The sequence below is a fragment of the Callorhinus ursinus genome, unplaced genomic scaffold, assembly GCF_003265705.2.
Source record: "Callorhinus ursinus isolate GAN/ISIS: 27379988/994484 unplaced genomic scaffold, GSC_fseal_2.0 scaffold1, whole genome shotgun sequence".
Classification (NCBI taxonomy): Eukaryota; Metazoa; Chordata; class Mammalia; order Carnivora; family Otariidae; genus Callorhinus; species Callorhinus ursinus.
This window is the reverse complement of record NW_027397063.1, coordinates 68,133,441-68,154,093: the sequence shown is the minus strand read 5'-3', so window position 1 is coordinate 68,154,093 and position 20,653 is coordinate 68,133,441. Positions and strand designations below refer to the sequence as shown.

Here is a 20,653-nt window from a genome sequence, read left to right as displayed (position 1 = left end):
AATACAAATATGTGGCATCCTGAGGAACCCTTAGGATTTCCTTCTCCTTGATGATCCCTTGACGATTGTAGATTATCAGTAATGCAGGTCAAAGGATATTGGAGCATAGTGGGATCTTCAAGGTCATAATTCTGATCTCATCATACCGCAGCTGGGGTAACTGAGGCCCAGTGAACTACACCTGTAATTTCATGGTCAGTTCATAATAATGCTAAGATGAGAATCAGAATCTATGCCCATTTTTAGTTCTCTGCATCAGTTGGTATTTATCTTTGTGCTTTCAGTATGAAGTCTTACTTCTTTTTTTGTTTTTTAAAGATCTTTTATTTATTTATTTGACAGAGACACAGCAAGAGAGGGAACACAAGCAGGGGGAGTGGGAGAGGGAGAAGCTGGCTTCCCACTGAGCAGGGAACCCGAAGCCAGGCTCCATCCCAGGACCCTGGGATCATGACCTGAGCTGAAGGCAGCCACTTAACGACTGAGCCACCCAGGCGCCCCTGACGTCTTACCTCTTTAAGGTCATTTGGCTATGACTTTCTCCAAGAACATTGATAATTTTTCCTCAGATTGCATATCTGCGGGAGAAGCAAGCAATATTTTCAGCATTATCAATAGAGGAGCGAGCAGAATACACAAATTTCTATCTCATCGTTAGGTGTGGTTTAGACCATATTTCTAGGTTTGATTTAGAAATCCTTCACATGTCCGGGGTATTAGTTCGAAATTGCCAGTCTCATAGATAAAAGCAGGCAGATGTTGACAGTTTCATTTGATTCAACCTTATAGGTCAAGGACCTGCAGAGTTTTTACTGTTTACACAGTGTTACTTTCTGAATTTCACAGCTATGTTACAGAGTTGTCAGGGCAGAGATTTATTAGCTCTGAATTGGTAATGAGGTAACAACTCAGACTTCTCAAATTCAGATAGATTAAATCACTCTTCTAAATTCTCACATCTCATTGCACCACTAATCTCAGTTCTAGGTCTCAAAGTTTGAACCCCTATGGTCCATGTACTCTTATCATAACAAAAACATGATCTCTGCATGTTGTCTCATTCTGCACTTGCTCCAAGAGAAGCCCCAAAGTGTAAGATCCAAACAAGAAGTCAAAGCTTTAGCTCTTTACCCGAGAATAAATCACTTCCCTGCTAGTTTGTATGCTGGCATATTCCATCAGATGATCTCAATTCTTGCTGGTAAGGTTGGTTTACTGAATTCCAGCCGTAAGCAAGTAAAAAGGGCTTTGTTGTTCTGCACTCAGTAACCAGATGTGACTCAAAAGTCATCTAGGAATGAATTCCCCAGCAATTCGCGGGGTTGCACAATCTTTAGCAAAATAAAAGGATTTGTTCCTGGCATCCTTGTGGCATAATTGATTTCTTCATTCTGTAAAAGTTGCTTTCATGAGTTTGAGATGTGCCTTTGGAGGCCAAGTTTGTGACTGAAAGGATTAAGATATTTTTCCATCTCAATCTGGGCATATACAAAATGCTCATTAATAGTTCTTTACAAATGCATGATGATGCAGCCCCCAGACTGATAAGATCATATTTCTTCATGTTTCGTAGTTTGGCCAGACAGGAACAATAATGAGGTTTTATAATTGGGCTGATGACATTTTACCAAAGATTAAAATTAGTTCTTGTCTCTGCATTCCCTTTTTTCAATTCGTCGAGTCCAGTGTGCCAAGCAACATGACCAACCCTGACACAGTAGTCTTCAACTGAATCACTTGTGGAACTTGTTAAAAATATATATGCCTGGGCCCCTGCCTGGTCTCTGAGGATCTGGGGGGAAAAAAAAAAATTTAAGCTCTACAGGTGATTCTGATAGTGCTGGTTAACTACCACAGCTTTATCTCATTTCTTCATAAAAATCTTGAGAAGTCCTCTCTGAGAAATTTTAAAGGAGGGTGACAAGGAAGGAGCAGAAATAACTTCCCAGGCATTCTGTTCTGTCTCACTGTGATCATGAAGGTAGGAGGGTGTTTCTGTATTCAGTTGGTATGAATATATGAAGTCCGAAGCCTTCACCTCTTCTTTTTCTCTGGTTCCTCTCTGCAGTCTCCTTTCAGCCTGCTTCAGGAATGAGCTTGTGGAGCCCCGGAGAGAAACCCCGAAACAGTCTGACGTCTTCTTTAGACATTCCAGCCCTCCAAACCGATCAGTGTATCCATAGAGCCCCATATCTGTATTTTGATCGTGTGTTCCTTGTGTTTCCATGTACGTGTGTGTGTGTGTGTGTGTGTGTGTGTGTCCAGCCCTCGTAAGCAGGACTTGAAGACACTTTGGCTCAGAGACCTAACTGCTCAAAGGCACACAGCCACTAGTAAGAAAATTTTTGAAGGGACTCAAAACTTACAAGAAAGGACGTTTTCTGCAGATTCTGCATCCTTAGATCTAGCACTGGGCAGTCAGGAACCCCCATGTTTGTCTGTGAGCTTTTGTGTTGTTCTTAGAAGGGAGGGGCTCAGGTTGGAAAGAGGGGCATTAAGATGTTTTTTGGAACCCTTTTCTGTTACCTTCTGTTGTGTTTCTAAAACTCTTAAAGAAGCTTTTGAGCTGGTCTCAAACTTAAGATGTCTTTTTAAGAAAAGGAGGAAAAAAGTTGTTCTTGTCTGTGCATAAGAAAATTGTAGGCGACTGAGAGCCTCAGTCAGGCCCTTTTAATGCTGGTCATGCAATAATATTGCAAATAGTAACACTAAGGTGTCAAGTGTACTGCTGGGCAGAGAGATGATAATTACTATGAGTAGCCAATGTGGGGGGATGTTCTTTTCTTCTTTTTGAGAATTTGCATTATCAGTCTCCTCCCTTCATACGTAGATAGAAAGTTCATGAACACCATCAGATCCTACCACTGCCACCTTGTTGGCATCTGATATGATAGTCTTCCTTGCTCACGGAAACCCTTGAGCCCTACACCCAAAGCTGTTGTCTAGACCCCAAGACAGAGAAACTTATTTTGTCGTTTAAAAAGGAGGGTAAAACTACCCCAGTAATATTGTTCCAGGCAGTTACAGATCATTCTTCAGTGGTCAAAATTGAGTTCAAAGTCCTCTCCACCAAATCTATGACTAATTTGTTTAGTAGAGCCCTTATCTCTCAATCCCACCATAGAACTAGCCATATGGCTGGCTCTGTTCACACTCCTTTGTTCAGGATACTTATATTTTATTTAAGTGATGTCCAAGCGGACACATGTTAAAATCAACACTCCTGTTCTGAAACTTAAAAGATAGAAAGAGTAGCTGATTTTTTTTGTTTTTTTTTGCTCAAAAAGTTGAGAGAATCTCTTTCTTTCCATTTTAAAAACATATTTTAAAATCATGGTATGAAGACTTTAAAAATTTTCCCCCACGTCTCCCCACACCAGATCACCAGCCCTTTATTCTGTGTTATCACAGCAATGATTTCTTGTTTTTGAGGCTGTTGCTTTATGGATGTGTGATTTTAATTTTCAATAAACTTTTGCATCTTGGTTCATCTTGCAGTTTTTTTCTTTTCTGTCTCTCTTCCTTTTTTTTTAAATTCCTTAAGTAATAGAATATTTTCATTTGAGTGTGTGAAGTACCACGTGGAAGTGTAAAGAACAAGAATACTGAACAGTCACTTCGGTTCTGTCTCCATTTCTGTCAGTATTTGGTGTTTTTATTTAAGATGCTCTGTATTAAGGTCATCGGTCCTAAAAATACATTCCAATGCCTACACCAACTTGAAATATATTTTAGCCCTGTGGGTGTTTAATTCATTAATTTCATCATGAGGAGCCAGGCAATATAGTATCGTTTGTCCACCTCTCTGAACAAGACTTGAGCTATATCTTCAGTTGCCAAATAAATCAAATCCAAGTTTACCAAATAATTTGGCTTCTGTGACATAGGAATTAACAAATATTCATCCAGAAATATGCAATGGAACCAGTTGTCCAATTTTTTTTAATTACACTATGTTCTGATCTTTGAGTAATTGTTTTTAAAAGCCTCAAAAACAATTGTTTCTGAATAAAAATAACAAATATAATAGCTTGAAAAAATACTTAAGAAAGAACATTTTTATGTTTGAGATAAAAGCATATTAGTAAAATCAGATGAGCTCGTTACATTGACAAGGTGTTTTCAATTAATCGAATAACTTTCTAATCCCCTTTTAAGGGGTTCACAAATCCCTGAAAGGGTTAATCAGTATGTTTAGTTTTTTGACATTTGCTTTTTCTTTCACGAGTTTTTTTTTCTTTCACCCCATTTTTATATAAGTTTTTAATGTGTGTATAGTGACTTATATAAATTCATATCTTTGAACTAATGGAAAATATTCTACAATTACAGTTGATCTATCTAGAGAAGAAATGCTGCCTTTTATATTTAGAGGCAAGATTACCCAGCTGGAGAGTAAGGTTACAGTAGTGAGCAAAATTTCGAGGAGGAACACCTCCATTTCTGATCTTACATGGCTTCTCTCTTTTTGACCTTCCTCATATAGGGGGTGTTTTGCTTTATCCACAGTATCTCTTCCCCCTCTCAGATTCTGTACTCCAGAAACCGTTTGCCAAAATAGATTTACCCTGAGGTATCACCACATTCTACTAGAGAGTTACTTTTTAACTAGCAATGGAAGATTTAAGGCAAAAAATAAAGGAATCCTCTGATGGAATTGTAGGTATCTCCAGCAAGATGGAGAAGATGACTTTGAATTTGTGTCTTTTCAAGAATTTGGACCCTCTGCCACATAGTCACTAGGCTTGGAATCGGGAAAACTTTTTTAATTCTGGATGATTTCAAGGTCACCTACAGCTCTGAGATACTGAATTTTATTCACAGAAGCCTGAGTCATTAAAGTTAAAACCTCAGACTTTGACTTTTTCAGGATTTCTCCTCAAAACTAGAAATACATGAAATATGCCTTTTTATATCTCTGTTATGTTGGATTCCTGGAAAAATCTAGTACTCCTCTAGAGAAAACAGCCTGAACTTACGCCTGGTTGTTTTTCTGAGGATAGCTATGTACTCACTTTTTTTCAGTTTTGGGGTGTGTGTGTGTGTGTGTGTGTGTGTGTGTGTGTGTGTGTGTGTGTATTGGGGGGGGGTAAGAAACCCATAGTGTCAGAGATCCTGTTGTCCTTGAACACTTTTTCCTTCTCTTCAGATTCCCCAGTAATCTTTGGGATTGTCCACTCAAGGACTATAATATTATATGTGTAAAGGGAAAAAAAAAATCTTGTTCTTCAAGGCCTTTAAATTGGTCACAGATTTATTCAGACTTGTTCCCTTTTCCACAGTACATAGAGCTTATCTGAATACTCTTTGTATTTCAGACATTGCAAACTTAATAATAAACAGACTGCCCTGACCTTGCTCCCTGTGGCTTTAACACTCTCTTCCACATTAAAGGAGAGGCATTCAGAATTTTTGACTTCTTTTCACTCTCTTATCCCCATTCATCCACTCAACCTAATTCCTGGATTTGTCTTAGTGAGAATACTTGCCACTTCTGTTAATTCTTAAACTGTTGCCTCTCATCCTCTTGACCGAACACTAGAGTCTTAAACATTTGGTCCTGCAGTGTAAGAGTAAAAAGAACCAATGTTTCTTGAGCACCTATAAATTAAAAGACAACGTCCAGGGTTCTTACATAATCTAATTTACTCTTTTTTTTTTAAAGAATGTAATATTTTTTATTTTTAAAAATCATTTTTACAAATCTATTATTTTTAAAATTGAAGTATAGTTCACATGCAATATTATAGTAGTTTCAGGTGTACAACATAGTGATTTGACATTTATATAACACTATGGGATGCTCACCATGTTAAGTGTAGTTACCATCTGTCACCACACAAAGTTATGACTATATTATTGACTATATTCCCTGTGCTGTACTTTACATCCCTGTGACATTTATTTTATAACTGGAACTTTGTACCTTTTAATACTCTTCACCAACTTAGCTCATCCCTTCAAACTTCCTCCCCTCTGGAAGCCACCAGTTTGTTCTCTCTGGATTTATGAGTTAATTTTGGTTTGGTTATGTTTGTTCATTAATTTTACTTTTAGATTCCACATGTAAGTAAAATCATGCGATATTTGTTTTTTTCTATCTGACTTATTTCACTCCACATAATACCCTCTAGGTCCATTCGTGTTGTCACAAATGGCAAGATCCCATTCTTTCTTATGGCTGACTAATATTCCACATATATACCACATCTTTATCCATTCACATATCAGAGGACGCTTCGGTTGTTTCCTTATCATTTCCCATATCATTTCATGTTAGTCTTCATAGCAACTCTTCTAGTATGATATCTGTTCTACAGATTAAAAAAATGAGACTCCAGAGACTTTGCATAACATCCGAAGTCAATTAATTTGTGTCAGATCAATTAATTTGTGTCAGTTAGAACCAAAACATCTAAGTCTGGATGTTTTGGTTGACTTCAAAATTCATGTTCCTTCTTTGTTCATCTCTGGTTTTTGGGCTAACTTCCTAAAATAGTTTAGGCTGCTCATAATAAATGACCTAGTGAAATGGTCAAAAATAAAGACCCACAAAAAAGAAATGGAGAAGGGCAGTGTAACAGGATTTGGAAGAAGGAATGTATTATAATGAAGGGTCCAGGAAAATGCAGAGCTTTTAAAAATATTTTTATTTTCCTAATGGTGGGCATCAGTGGTTCAAGTGATGCTTCCTTTAGCTCTTGCTTTGCATTTGACTGATTTGGGGGCATGAAAGAGATAGAGACCTCTTTAGGTTATAGAGGATAAACCTGCCTCTGGAGTCTGAACAACCTGGCATCTTAGGTACTTTGTTGTAAGCAGAGAGAAAAAGCACCTGGCAAAGCATCTCTTGGCCACCTTGCCCTGAGCTTTTCTGTACTTTGATATGGATTTACAAATGTTCCTAAGTATATCCAAAGTGCTGACTCTTGACGCAAGGCTTCCACACAGGGATGGAGTGGATTTGATGACAGTTGGGGGGACTGCCTTTGCTATATCCCTTGCCCCTGCTGTACCTCGGTCCCCCACGTTTCTCTTACAACTTCACCCATGTCTTGGTTCTGTAACTTATTGCACACTACTGTCTAAATTTCTGGGAAGTTGACACAGAATGAAAGAAAAAAACTCTTGGACTAGGAGCCAGGAGACCTCTCAACTCATCATTTAGTAATATGGACTTGTGCACCTTTATTCTTAGGACCTTATGTTTACACATCTGTAAAATAGAATAATTTCCACCCATCCCTGCCTTGCCAGACCATGTTCTCCTCCACGGGCATGTGATGGTCACTCAGAAAATGGATGAAGGAGAGCTTAGTAACCTGAAGTGTCTTACATTTGGGAGGGCTTATCACATAAACACCTGTTTATACGACATGGACCTATAATTGTGAGTTCTCCAAAAGGTCTAAATAGAAAAATCCGTGCCCTCCTACTTTAAAATCATTAATTGTAAAATGCAGCTGAATTGTTAATGGTACATCAGCTGTCATCCTTATTTACGCAAATGTGTACCCAGCATATTGTTTGAATTCCTCTAGCCGTGGCTCTTCAGAGACAAGGAATGGAGCCTTCTCTCTTTTGTGTAATTATGGAGAATGCAGAGCGGCAGCCTCAAAGGCCAAGTGTCGTCCCACAGTGGCACTCAAGTTCTAGAGCCCCCCTTTTATTATTCTTTCAGACACTTTATACCACCTTTGTCTGGAAGCTGGGTGCATTTGTAGAGCCGCAAAATTTTGTATTTTATATATCTATAATAAAACTCAGAAAACTTTTTTTTTTCTCTTTCCTCTAATATAAATATGGCTGCAGGGAGGAGAGAGACAGGAACAAAATAATGCCTTTTGTTTGAGGATTATAAAAGGGGAGCGTTTCCCACCAGGGGTTAGAAACAGGCTCAAGCCCAATCTTCATTCTGTGGTCACAGTAATTACTCACTGCAAATGCCATATAGTCTATGAAGTTCTTCCTCACCTTCTCCTTTCCGGTTCTCTCCATAACCCTACAAGGTAGGTCGGATTATTATCCCCGTGTATCCACTACCCTATGAGCTTCTCACAGATGGGACTGTTTCTTGCCAGTTTTTCTACCTCTATCATCCAACTCGAGTAAGTGTATATGTATTTAGTTTATATAGTTTTCTTGTGAGAAAATAATTGCAAGGGTGTTTCATGGCCCACACAGGGACCCATGGTTTCTAATATATGCTAGAGGAAGTCTTACACTTCAATTTTCTGATGCTATATCCTGCTGTGATTGTAGTAGATATCACCAGTTCTATAATCAGAGAAAATTTGCGGAATGGCAGTCGAGTAGGGAATGTTTTATGTAATATAGTGCATAGTGTGACAAACCAATCCCAGTAAGTTTCCAAATAGAAGTTATGCTAATGGAATTGTTCTTTTTCCCTTGTCTCCCAGGAGACTTGTCAACAGAAGAGTTGTTTGGGCGCCAGGCTTCTCCTGTGTAGAGAGGCTGTTGGCAACCCCATGGGTTCTCTCATGGCCCATGAACTTCTAAGTTGAGAAAGCATGGTTCCATGTTGGGGCCTCTGCATGAGAGCAGGCTGTGCTGCCAAATGCCCTGTTTGATTGGCTTTGCACTAATTTTATGCATTTCCCAAATGGCCCAGGAAGCTGCAAATGAAGGGCCTCAGCTACAGTTTGAAAATGGCATCTGCATGCATGTCTTTCATAAGCCTGTGGGTCTTCACTGAGTTCTTTTCCCTCAATGATTTTCAAGCTTGTTTGACTTGAAGGGCAAGAGAGGGGAAAGGGATGGAGAAAAAATAATGTAGAGGCAAAAGGAAGATGCAATTATTTTCCCCCTCACAAAAGAGATTCTTTAGGAAGGTATTCGACTTTGTACTCGATACATTCAGGAAAAATATGATTTGATGATAGCCTTGTAGTCCTTCCCTAGTTAAAAAAAAGTTCTTGGAGAAAGTCAATTATCATATGGTTTCACTTACATGTGGAACATACGGAATAGCATGGAGGACATTAGGAGAAGGAAGGGAAAAATGAAGGGGGGGGGAATCGGGGGGGAGACGAACCATGAGAGACCATGGACTCCGGGAATCAAACTGAGGGTTTTAGAGGGGAGAGGGGGCTGAGGGGATGGGTGAGCTCGGTGATGGGTATTAAGGAGGGCACGTACTGCACGGAGCACTGGGTGTTACACAAACAACGAATCATGGAACACTACATCAAAAACTAATGATGTAATGTATGGTGACTAACATAACACAATAGAAAATTATTAAGAAAAGAAAAAGAAGAAAAAGTTCTTCGATGGAAACACAAATAACTTCTTGTCATAGGTCCCGGAGGAATATTTTTACAAATGTATAGTTCAAAGCCATGTTTTAATCTGAGACCTGTTGGATATGACCAGTACCCCCCCTCCAGTGTCACATGTTCACTGTCATTCCCATGTTTGTGTTCCTAGGACCTCGATGCAGTCTCAGTCTACATACGGTAACAGCTCCCCACCTCTGAACAAAATGAACAGCATGAACAAGCTGCCTTCTGTGAGCCAACTTATCAACCCTCAGCAGCGCAATGCCCTCACCCCTACCACCATTCCTGATGGCATGGGAGCCAACAGTAAGAGCTTCTCCCTTTAACTTCACCTTAGGGGTCAATGGGGCTAGTGTATGGGAAGACTCTGCTCTGGGATGGGGGAGAGGCTTGCTCCTAAGCTAAGGAGGGGCAGAGTGGGACAGAACAGATCACAGTTGAATGGCTTGAGTTTCTTGTGAACTTTTTGTTACTTTGGAAGTATATGGTTCATTACAAAGCACAGTGGGAGACATAGAGGGGGTTGTTCCTTCAGGAGGGAAAAAGATCTCTGTGATAACAACAGTCCACTTCCTGTCAACCTGATGACCCACCTCCCACCTCCTTTGAGAAAGCAAAAAGAAGATCTTTCCAACATGTAGCATGGTGTGGTAGACTTAAAAGTCCAGAGAAATAGATTATAGAGTCTGACCTCTATTGCAGTATTAGCTGTGCAACTGTGGACAAGTCACCTCTCTGCTCTGATGCTCAGTTTCTGTTCATAAAATTATCACTCTGCACATTTAACATCTTACGATTCTGTGTCCCTATGATCTTGGTCTTCTCAGCTTGTCTACTCCATCTTGTATACAGTCGTTAAGGAATTGACATAGAGAAGAGAGTCTCTCTTTTACTTATTCATGCACAGATTCCTCACATCAACTAAGTGTAACTGTAAGAGGCAACGTGAGAACAGGCCTCCAAATGGATGATGATTGCTATATAGCTTTGCTGTAAATAGAATTATCCTATCCACTAGAACTAAATCTAGCAGAGTGAATTCCCAAACTAGAGAAAACCAAAAGGAGGATAAAATGCGGAAGGATGTCTCCTATCCTCAGGGATGCCGAACCCTAAACACTGCACATGTGTCCTCTCATGCACATCAGAAAACAGTGCCTCAGTCTTGCCCTTTGAAACCCTTCATTATTCTGATCACGCCTTTCAATGTGCATTTAAGTATTGCCTTGAAGAGACTAGGTGTTTTTTTGGTTTGTTTTTTAAAGAAGTTAAGGGAAGCTAGGATTGTGACTCTCTATGGTCTGATGGCGAACATTCAGATTTAAATGAGATAGAGTGCGTGCTATAATGGTTGCCTGGTCTGGCAACAAAGACTTTAGAGCCAAACTGCTCTCTCACTAGTGATCGATACATCTTGAGGCTCAAATTCTTACCCCTTGACAGGTCTGCTGTTTTGACGATAAAAGGAAAAAGCACCATGTATATTTTTACTTTATTTTCTTTCTTGTGACATCTTAGAGTCCTTTTGTTCCTTCACGTTTGTGAAAGTTATAGTTTGCCTACATTTTCTCATTTATACTTCACAGTTTTTCTCTGATATCATCAACAAAGTCAGAGGGAAAACTGATGAGATATGATAAGCCCATGCTCCTTAGCTGGCCAGTTAGTGGCAGAGGCCTCTCCTTTTGGCATATTTGATTCACTTAAAAAAAAAAAAAAAAAAGTAAATTGCATTAATCTTTTTTTTTAAAGATTTTATTTATTTATCTGACAGAGAGATTGACAGCAAGAGAGGGAACACAAGCAGGGGCGAGGGGCAGAGGGAGAAGCAGGCTTCCCACAGAGCAGGGAGCCCGATGTGGGGCTCGATCCCAGGACGCTGGGATCATGACCTGAGCCGAAGGCAGGGGCCTAACGACTGAGCCACCCAGGCACCCCTGCGTTAATCTTTTTGTAGATATGTTCCTTTGCTCTTTTTTTCACCTGAAGACAAAATTTGCCTCATAAGTATTATCAGTATTAAGCTTTTCTTCTCTGTAGGTGAATGTTTCCAGTTTGTAGTTTAGTAAAAAAAAAAAAAAACAATCAGGGTTGCTGGTGTCCCCGAATACAATCCAGAAATGGACCATAAGAAAGAGCTGGAATCTTTAATTTCATCCTTCCTTATTAGGCCTATGGTTCCCAAATATTGCAGTAAATACTCCTGTCCCCAGACAAATATCCCAGAGGTCACTCTCTCATTCACAGGTCTCTGCACTTGTTCACTGCACATCAGTTTACTGAGCATGTGATTGGTGCCAGGCACTATGCTAGGTGGGGATCGAGACCTGTACAAGGTCTAACTAATCTCCATGCTTGAGGAATTAGCCTAATGAGAGAGACAGAAATATAACCTACAAAGGCAGATACAAAGAGGAATATGTTAACATCGGGGTAATGAGCAGTTAGAGCATTAGAAGTAGGGAAGGAAGTGGGGGGAGATTGTCCAAAGAGAATGTACAAAGGTCGAAAAGTGTTTGGGGTTTGGTGACTAGTTTGGAGTTTGGTGACTGTTCTATTCTGTTGGATGAGATGTAGGGTCCTCGAAGGGGTGTAGTGAGAGAGAAGGCTGACTAGGAAAGCTGGTGAATTCGGCCCTTGGTAACATTAAACCACGCAAGATGGACCACTGGGAAGCTGGTACTGATGATGGCAGTAACCCTCTCTGTTCCTCCTGCTTCTGTTCAGTTCCTATGATGGGCACCCACATGCCAATGGCTGGAGACATGAATGGACTCAGCCCCACCCAGGCCCTCCCTCCCCCACTCTCCATGCCATCCACCTCCCACTGCACTCCCCCACCTCCGTACCCCACAGATTGCAGCCTTGTCAGGTGAGTCCACAGCATGTGCCCCTGGGGGCCTGTCCTAAGCAACTCTGGGTGGTGGAGGGTGGACACTCTCAGAGTTCATGACACAGTTGGGAGAAAAAAAAAGAAAGCAGCCCTTCCTCTGGTGGCAGTTCAGCACTGGTATCTCTGCTCTGTGGAGTGGTCAGCAGTGTTTCATCAAGGAAAAGCACTATGATCCGCATGGGAAAAAGTGAAAATGTGAGTTGATAGGCATATCCTTTTTCATGCCTGTTTCCCCCATCTTCACTTACCCCCTTCCTCCCTCACAGCTTCACATGGTCAGTTGGGGCCTTCAAATTGGTGCTCAGGGCTGGGGTTCCCAGAAGGGCAGTAAACTTGCTATCTCGCTCCCTTTCCCGTTCTCCAGGACTCATAGCTCTCAGCCACCATGGCCTCGTTATGTCGGAGGGAGATGTGCATTAAAAAGTTTGAATGTGTGCAAAAACGACAGGGCCTTTCAAGAACCTGATGGCCACTGTTCCTTGGCCATCGACAAAGTACGCAAACTCTAGGCAAGGGCGTTCAGATAGCCAGGAGAAAGAAAGGCCTGGAGCCTCAAAGACCTTCTCCCCTGAGGCAAGAGTGGGTGCCGCGTCTCACGCCTAGCACACATTGCCTGCCCCTGCTTCATGTGCAGAATGATCCTCTCGTTTGGCTGCTGGAATAATGTGTGTTGATCCCCCTGTGATTGATGCAGCAGCACCAAGTAGCGTCAGTCAGAGAGATGGCAAAGTGCATGGCTTGCGCCACCCAGCCTGTGGCTCGGTGATGGCGGCATCACCCATCTGAGGCCAGCACCCAAAAGGAGGGGGGTCTGTATGCTGAGCAGGACATAAATCAAAAAGTATGAATGACTTCATAGTATAGTGGCCTCCAGTTTTTCTTAGCCACGTGAACTATTCTCAGAAACCCCCAATACAAAGCAATTCAAGTAGAGATGCGCTTTTTTGAAGTGAAGAGGCAGGAGGCAAGAGCGCTGGGAACCTGACCACTGGACTCCTTCCTTTCACCCCCTGCAATGGCTCCTCAGGCACTTCTCTCTGTAGAACCCCTAGAATTCCAATCACCATTTGAAAATCGCTGCTCTGCAGGAATCCTCGGAGTTGAGTTTAATGTCTAGAGACCTAAAGTTCAAGTCACTACCCATCCCCAAACCCTAAATCCAAGGCCCGCGTAGATTGATTTCATCTGCCCCTAGTCTCTCTTGTAGGGCATCCCAGGGCAAAATGTTGGGTTTTCCTTTATCTCGCCAATGCAGTTGGGGTGAACTTTCTTTTTCTGTTTCCTCCTTCCTCTTCCCTCCTCCCTCTGCAGTTTCTTAGCGAGGTTGGGCTGTTCATCATGTCTGGACTATTTCACGACCCAGGGGCTGACCACCATCTATCAGATTGAGCATTACTCCATGGATGTAAGTAACTGTTAGACTTTTCTCTTGAGTTTTATTTCTTCCTTTCCTCCCTCTGGTGACATCCACCTGGTAGTTCAATTCCCCCTGGCTTTAACATTTGTTTTTAGCATGCCCTCAGTCCTCAATTTTGGTGGAAACCATTACCAGATTAGAAAGACTCCTAGGCCTCAGCCTGCCTACATACCTGAGAAGCATAGCAATCAGTCTTCCTCAGCTCGTCAGCTTGGCCAACACTTGTCTATTGCACACATATTCTACTCAGAGTGGGAAAGAGGAGCTCCAATTCCTGCCTCCACAAAATTTATAATCTCTGAAGAACTCCGAGAACTTTCTAGATGTTCTCCTTAGTCTGTATGAGACCCAGGGAAACTAGCAGGAAGCAGGTGATATTATTCTCATTTTAAAACATGGAGAGACAACAGTATAATCATTTGCATCATGAGATGATGACAGAACCAGGAATAGAGCCCTCAGGTGGAAGCTTCTGGTCTTTAACTCTATTAACTGGCTTCTTCTACCTTTCCTTAAAGTTGGACCTTAAGGAGGATTCAACTGTTCCTCTCAGTTTGAACCGTGTGTTTGTTCATTTTCAATTCTATCAGAATAGGGTCAAGCCATCCCTGACCATTGACAAAAATCACTGGTCATGGTTCAAGTCCTATCCATGCTTTTCAGTAATAATGAGAACTTGAGGTTATCACTTTGCCTTTCTGAGCCTCAGTTCATCAAATGGGGTTCAAAAGCACTCCCTTCTGGCTTTGATGTCCTCTGTCTTTTGGAGCAAGCTGGATAGAAGGGGACTTTTTCTTCCTTCCTACACCGCTTCTTGAACTGCTCACATGGGAGCTTGTATTGTTCTGGTTTATAGCAATCTGAGTTTCCTCCCAGGCTGCTCTTCATGCTGCTCTCTTTGGGGTTTACTATCCTCTTTTCCAGCTTCCAGAGGGCACTTTGGTCTGGTGGAAGAAGATCCTGTCTGCCTCTGCTGCTGCTTCTCTAGTTGGGATCTCTTCTTTCCCCTCCTTGAGCACCGATCCTAGAGATGCCCCTGCAGCATGAGAATCCCTAGCCCTGTGATGACAAGAATATGCCATACCGCACCTCTGCCCACCTCTCCCCCACCCCATAAATCACCCTGACTCCTGCTCCCTGGTGGAATAAATTAAGTGAAAACTATAGATCAAGCTTTAGGAGTAAGTTTCGACAGGTTTCAAGTCACTTTACAACAATGCCCATCCATTGAGGAGAACAGAGTTGCCCTGTGCTTGACAGCCCTATGTGACAGAACAGGGAATGCGTCCCTTCCCTATATTTTTAAAATGATGCCTTCCACTTGCTCACTGTCCCCACTGGGGAGTGTGTCAGGATGCTCCCTCGGCTACTAGGATCTGCAGGTGTCCTCCGCAAGTCCCTCTCTGCTGCCATTGGCTAGGTCTCATGCCAGTGTCTGGGTCACAGCTTCCTCACCTGTCAGTTATAAGTTCAGATCTATCTAGAGAAACATACAGCTTGATGGAGGCCAGTTTACGGAGTTCTGGACTTACTGAGAATTTCAGAAGCATAAAGACTTATGCTTCCTTACCTAAATGTGGGTTGCCTTCTTTATAATGTATTCTTCTGCTAGAATAGGAAATCAGAGGACCCATACTGTGGGCATCCAAACAGGGAAATAACTGGGAGGCTATCTAATTTCTGCATCCTCGCCTCAGCTTCTTCCATCTCATTACTGGAAATAGAAACCTCTTTTCCAGCTTGTCTCTCAACACCTGTCTGAGTTGTTTGGCATCCCTTCCTGGAAAAAAGAATGTGGTTCAATTTGGGAGTTTTCATGAGTATCCCCTCTAAGGTGTCGGGATGGGTTAATAATAATTTAATACAGTAATAATGCAAATGGTGAAGCTTTAGATAGTGTGCTTTATAATTTGCAAAATACTTTCACATACATATTTATACCTGAGCCCATAATATGTGTTGACCTAAAAAAGGAATTCTGTCCCATTTTACCAAGGAAGAAACTGAGGCCAGTAGGAGAAAAGTGACTTGATGAAGATCTAGAGCCAGTCAGTGACAGAATAAAAACCTCTGTCGAGGTCTTCTTACTCTAAGCACAGTGTTCTCTCTACCCACCATGCTGCTCCATAGAAGATGTGAGCCATCACTGAAACAAGCTAATGAAGAGATAATGCAGATAAATGTGAGAGATGTCACTGCAGTTAGTTAAGATCGAGCACATTTGTAATGCCTTCCACTCCCATTCATAGAACATGGACACATACCCTGCATTTGGATACCCTGATTTATCCAAACACCAAGCAACCTTCTGGCCATTAGGGCAGTTTTAGGCTCAGAGGCTATCCGGGGTCCCCAGTTCATTTACTTAGTTGTGTAACTTTAGACTTGTCAACCTCTCTAACCTTCAGCTTTTCGATCTATAAAACAGGTGTAATGTATCTACCACTAATCTGAGCACTAAATGAGATCATGAATGTAAAATAATTAGTTCAGTCCCTGGCATATAGAAAGTGTTCAATACCTGTTAGTAATCTTTTCTTCTCATCAACTCATTTGAGTGGTGGTTATGGTCCATTAATCTCTCTCTTCTAGTGACTAGAGCCAGGTAGATTTAAGAGTTGGAAGGTACTTTACCTTGTTTTTGTTGCAGGATCTTTGCCCTCTGGTCTAACTAATATCCCTATTTCACCAGCAAAGAAACTGAGACCAGGAGAGAATAAGTGAAGTGTTATCCACAAGCAGAAATGGCACCTCAAGGCCATACCTTTTGCTTAGTTACATAAAATGCCAAAGGTTATCCGAGAACTAACTGTATTTTCCAGTGTAGAGAGCAGTAAATTCAGGTCGGTTAAATCAGAACACTGGGAATGACAAAACGATGTGGACTAAATGTCCGTTTGTCCCTTTGTTCTAATTCTCCCTGACTCTCCTTCCCTATTGCACAGGATTTGGCAAGTCTAAAAATCCCTGAGCAATTCCGACATGCCATCTGGAAGGGCATCCTGGACCACCGGCAGCTCCACGACTTCTCCTCCCCTCCTCACCTCCTGCGGACCCCGAGTGGTGCCTCTACAGTCAGCGTGGGCTCCAGCGAGACCCGGGGCGAGCGCGTTATTGATGCCGTGCGCTTCACCCTGCGCCAGACCATCTCCTTTCCACCCCGCGATGAGTGGAATGACTTCAACTTTGACATGGATGCTCGTCGCAACAAGCAACAGCGCATCAAAGAAGAGGGGGAGTGAGCACTACTGTGTGAACACCTCCCATCCTCTCCCCATCTGTCTGCCTCCCTACAAGGCACTAATGCTTGACCTTCAAAGTGTCCCCTTTAGCTCCTTTCTTTCCTCTTCTCAGTCTGGCTTCTTAAGGGAAGAAGAAGTAAGAGGCTGTCTTTGATCTAATGTCCAGCCTGGCATCTGATTCCGATTCTGGCTTTAAGCCTTCAAATCTATTGCTTGCAGGACTGAAGTTATCATGGCTAGGTGGAAGTGAGCAAAAGAGCAGTGGTGTCTCCTTAAGCTGCAAAGATTTCTCATTGACTTTTATAAAGCATTTTCACCCTTATAGTCTAAGACTATATATATAAATATATAAATATACAGTATATATTTTTGGGTGGGGGCATGGAGTATTGTTTAAATGTAATTTAAAGGAAAGGAAACTGAGTTGCACTTATCAACTTATTTTTTTAATTTACTTGTTTGGATGGCTTATCTATACCCCTTCTTTCAAGGGGTATTATGTATGGTAATTGGTGTCTAGAGCTTGATGCCATATATGAGTGACAAAAATGTCCTTTCAGTTCTTTTGATGCTAAGCAATTGCCACATCAAACCTTGGGAGGGATCCTGTTGTATTTACCATTGCATACTGTATGGGTGAGACCGTATGCATATGCACGTGGTTTTCTATTTTAGTGAACTTTATGTTACTGACATTGCTACTAGTGATGGTGGTTCACTTTGGGATCATTTAGGGTAATTACAAGAAAAGGTCCATGTTCACACTATCACACCCTAGAAGAAAGGAAATATCCTCTCTTGCTTTTGGTTGGGAATGGGGAATGTGGGTCATGGCTAAAATTCTTTTTTTTTTTTAATTTTATTTATTTATTTGTCAGAGAGAGAGAGAGCACAAGCAGAGGGAGAAGCAGGCAGAGGAAGAGGGAGAAGCAGGCTCCCCGCTGAGCAGGGAGCCCGATGCAGGACTCGATCCCAGGACCCTGGGACCATGACCTGAGCTGAAGGCAGCCGCTTAACTGACTGAGCCACCCAGGCATCCCATGGCTATAATTCTGAAGAGGTCCTTGGCAGCTAGTTCAAAAACATCGGGTATCATGTATCTGGGTATATCAACAACCCCCTTACATTTAATACCAGATGCCTTATCTCTTAGTATGTATTGGGAAAATACTTGCAACCAAGTTTCAATACTAGACTGACTAAGTCAATGACACATTTGTTACCCTTGTTAGAACTAAGGTAGATTTGATTGGGATGAATGCCGTCTCCCTAGTTCTTACACTGAAATTGTAGTGTCTATTCAGAATATCCAGGAAAAACAGGAGTCATATAGAAATACTGAATCTCCATTAAGCAGTAAGAGATCAGTGAGCCATGAATTGAAATTCTTAAAAGACCTTTTGACACATAGCTAATATTATTTGATACATGTTTCTTTTGAAAACCCTCCTATTATATAAAATTTTGCAAATAGAGCCTCGTTTATCTTTCTCTCTTTAAGGTTTAAAATAGGAGTGGTGATTTAGAAAATCTAAAATTATGAGATCAGTTTTCCTGTGGCATCAGTTATAGGAGTTTGACTTTATTGGAAAATGACTGTGAGAATCCAATTTCCCGTCCATCTCTCTTCTGGACTGTCACAGATATAAAAATGTCCCCACAGATCAGGGGATAAGCCTTCCAATGGAGGTGTTGCTTGAACCACATAAACAGAGAGTTATCTTCAGACTTTGGGAAAATGTGTAAATGACAATATTCCTGTAGATCTTTCAGAAAGATGCTTTTTTTTCCCCCCAAACTCTAAAACAAATATTTTGTACATACGCTAATGAGCTCTAAAATCCTTCTGTGCGTTCTGATAAAGGGCTATAATTGCACAGAAGCTTCCACTGTTGTTTTCAAGTGCAAAAGGGCTAACGTGGCTCAAAACGATAATGTGTGAGTTTCACCTGAAAAGTGTATATATGTTTTGTGTGTGAAATTGCATACTTTGTGTTTCCATTTTTATTTTCTTCTTGGGATAGTGGGTTTTCCAGAACCACAGTTGAAACTTTTTTTTTATTATTATTATTGTTTTTATATTTTCATGGAAACATCATTTAGTAAGACTACAATGCCAAACAAGAAAAACAAATGCCGTAACTGTAAGATAGGGGGGAGGAAATGTTGTTTTTTATTATTATTTTTATTTTGTATGTTCAAGAGAGTGAGTCCTTGATTTCAAAGTTTTATTGTGCTTAAATGGTAAGGGGCACTGTTAATTTGTGGAGTACATATGCGACTTGGCTTTGAAAACCTACTGAGGGGAAGAATGAAAGCTGTGCATTGGCAATGCTCGGAGGGCAGGTGGCTTCCCCGACTGTCCTGAGTGTTTGAACAAACCTAGGACCTCTTCTGAGCTATTTCAGCACTGTTCAGGTAGCACTAGGGACTCAGAAATTCCTGTACTGTATCTTACGTGTTTGGCACTAGCCAGGGCTAAGCACAGTGACTGGCCTCATGTCCTGGTGGCAGCTTCTGCTCTTTGAGTGTATGAGTAGCTAGGATAAGGGGTGAACGAGTATTCAGAACTGACGAGTGGGAGTGGACTTAGTGGAGGTCCTGGGGTGGGGGTGGGGCTCAGCTCAATGCAGTCTGCTGACAAGTGGATAGATTTTTGTTTGAAAGGGATGAGAAACAGAAAGGGAGAACAGAACTTTCTTCATTAAATCCATTTGCCTTTTGTTTTCTTGATATTCTCCTACAGTACAGTATGTGGGATGTTGAATGTTAAAGGTTGTGTTTTTTTTATTATTTTTATAATTGTACAAAAGTTAAATGTCAAATGTTTTATATGCTTTATTAATGTTTTGAAAGTTTCTTTCTTATAGATGTGATACTTTTTTTTTTTTTAAGCTTCTGTTGCTTGTCTTTTGGTATTTTGTGTAATGGGCTTTTGGTGAGCCAGAGGCAAATCTTCAAGCCACTTATGTTTGCCAGGACATGCAATAAAATTAAAAAATAAATAAAAATGCATTGAGAAATTGTGCTGATGGGGTGTGTGTGTCTGTCTTCTGTCTGTCCATCTGTCCGCCCGTCCTTTGGCTTTATTTTTGTCATTGAGGAAGAGGAAAGAGGCACTGAAAGAAACATTACAGAGGTTCAAATGTTGATGTTTCTCATCTCAGGCCAAATAATCATTATTTTCTTAGTTTAGCCAACCTATGAGGTAGGAAAGACCAGGAAGCTATCCTCGTTTGGTACACGAGATCCTCCCAGATGTAATACTTTATTTCATTGAAATCAGAATGAGTTTGCTTTGGAACAGGGACTAGACTACAGATATTCCTAATGTCTGTTTAGTGACTTTCATGTGGCAATGACCTCAGCAGTGTGGGGGAGGGATGCAGATTATCTTACTGTATGTGGAAACAGCACTGCAGATGGTGGGCTCTGGGCATGTTCCCCTTTAAACTCAGTGTTGTTACTATCACCCTTCAATTATATACATTGATTCAGCCAATAAAATACTATCAACATGGTTTAATGATTTTTACTAAAGAAATGAGAGTTTGTTTTTTTTTATGGGCTTACATTAGATGGCATGAAAACAGCTCAGTACCTTAGATTTATAAATAACTTTACAGAATAGGATTATATATAATATAGAGTACTTAAAAATATCAACGTGTTTTCCTGTTTATAGGAATATAGAATCACATTATGAATATATATAGAATCACATTATGAATATATACATCCTTATAGGAAAGGCAGGTTCGACTTAAATTAGGGGTACCAAAAGTTTCAAAATTCTTAT

The 20,653-nt window shown here is 41.1% G+C and overlaps 1 protein-coding gene across 5 annotated transcripts in view; it reads left to right on the top strand.

Annotated features, from left to right (window-relative positions):
- The window catches only part of TP63 (tumor protein p63), a 229,084-nt gene extending 208,927 nt beyond the window's left edge, over positions 1–20,157 (top strand). For 3 of the 5 annotated variants that reach the window (XM_025869207.2, XM_025869205.2, XM_073895645.1), the window contains 4 exons: positions 9,451–9,608; positions 12,030–12,174; positions 13,507–13,600; positions 16,558–20,157. In XM_025869207.2, the coding sequence (XP_025724992.1) occupies positions 9,451–9,608; positions 12,030–12,174; positions 13,507–13,600; positions 16,558–16,854 (694 nt within the window). In that variant the 3' untranslated portion in view covers positions 16,855–20,157. Of the gene's footprint in view, positions 1–2,068; positions 2,471–9,450; positions 9,609–12,029; positions 12,175–13,506; positions 13,601–16,557 lie in introns of those variants that run through there. The other 2 variants (XM_025869209.2, XM_025869210.2) reach the window with 2 other exon arrangements.
- Positions 20,158–20,653: the final 496 nt, after the last annotated feature.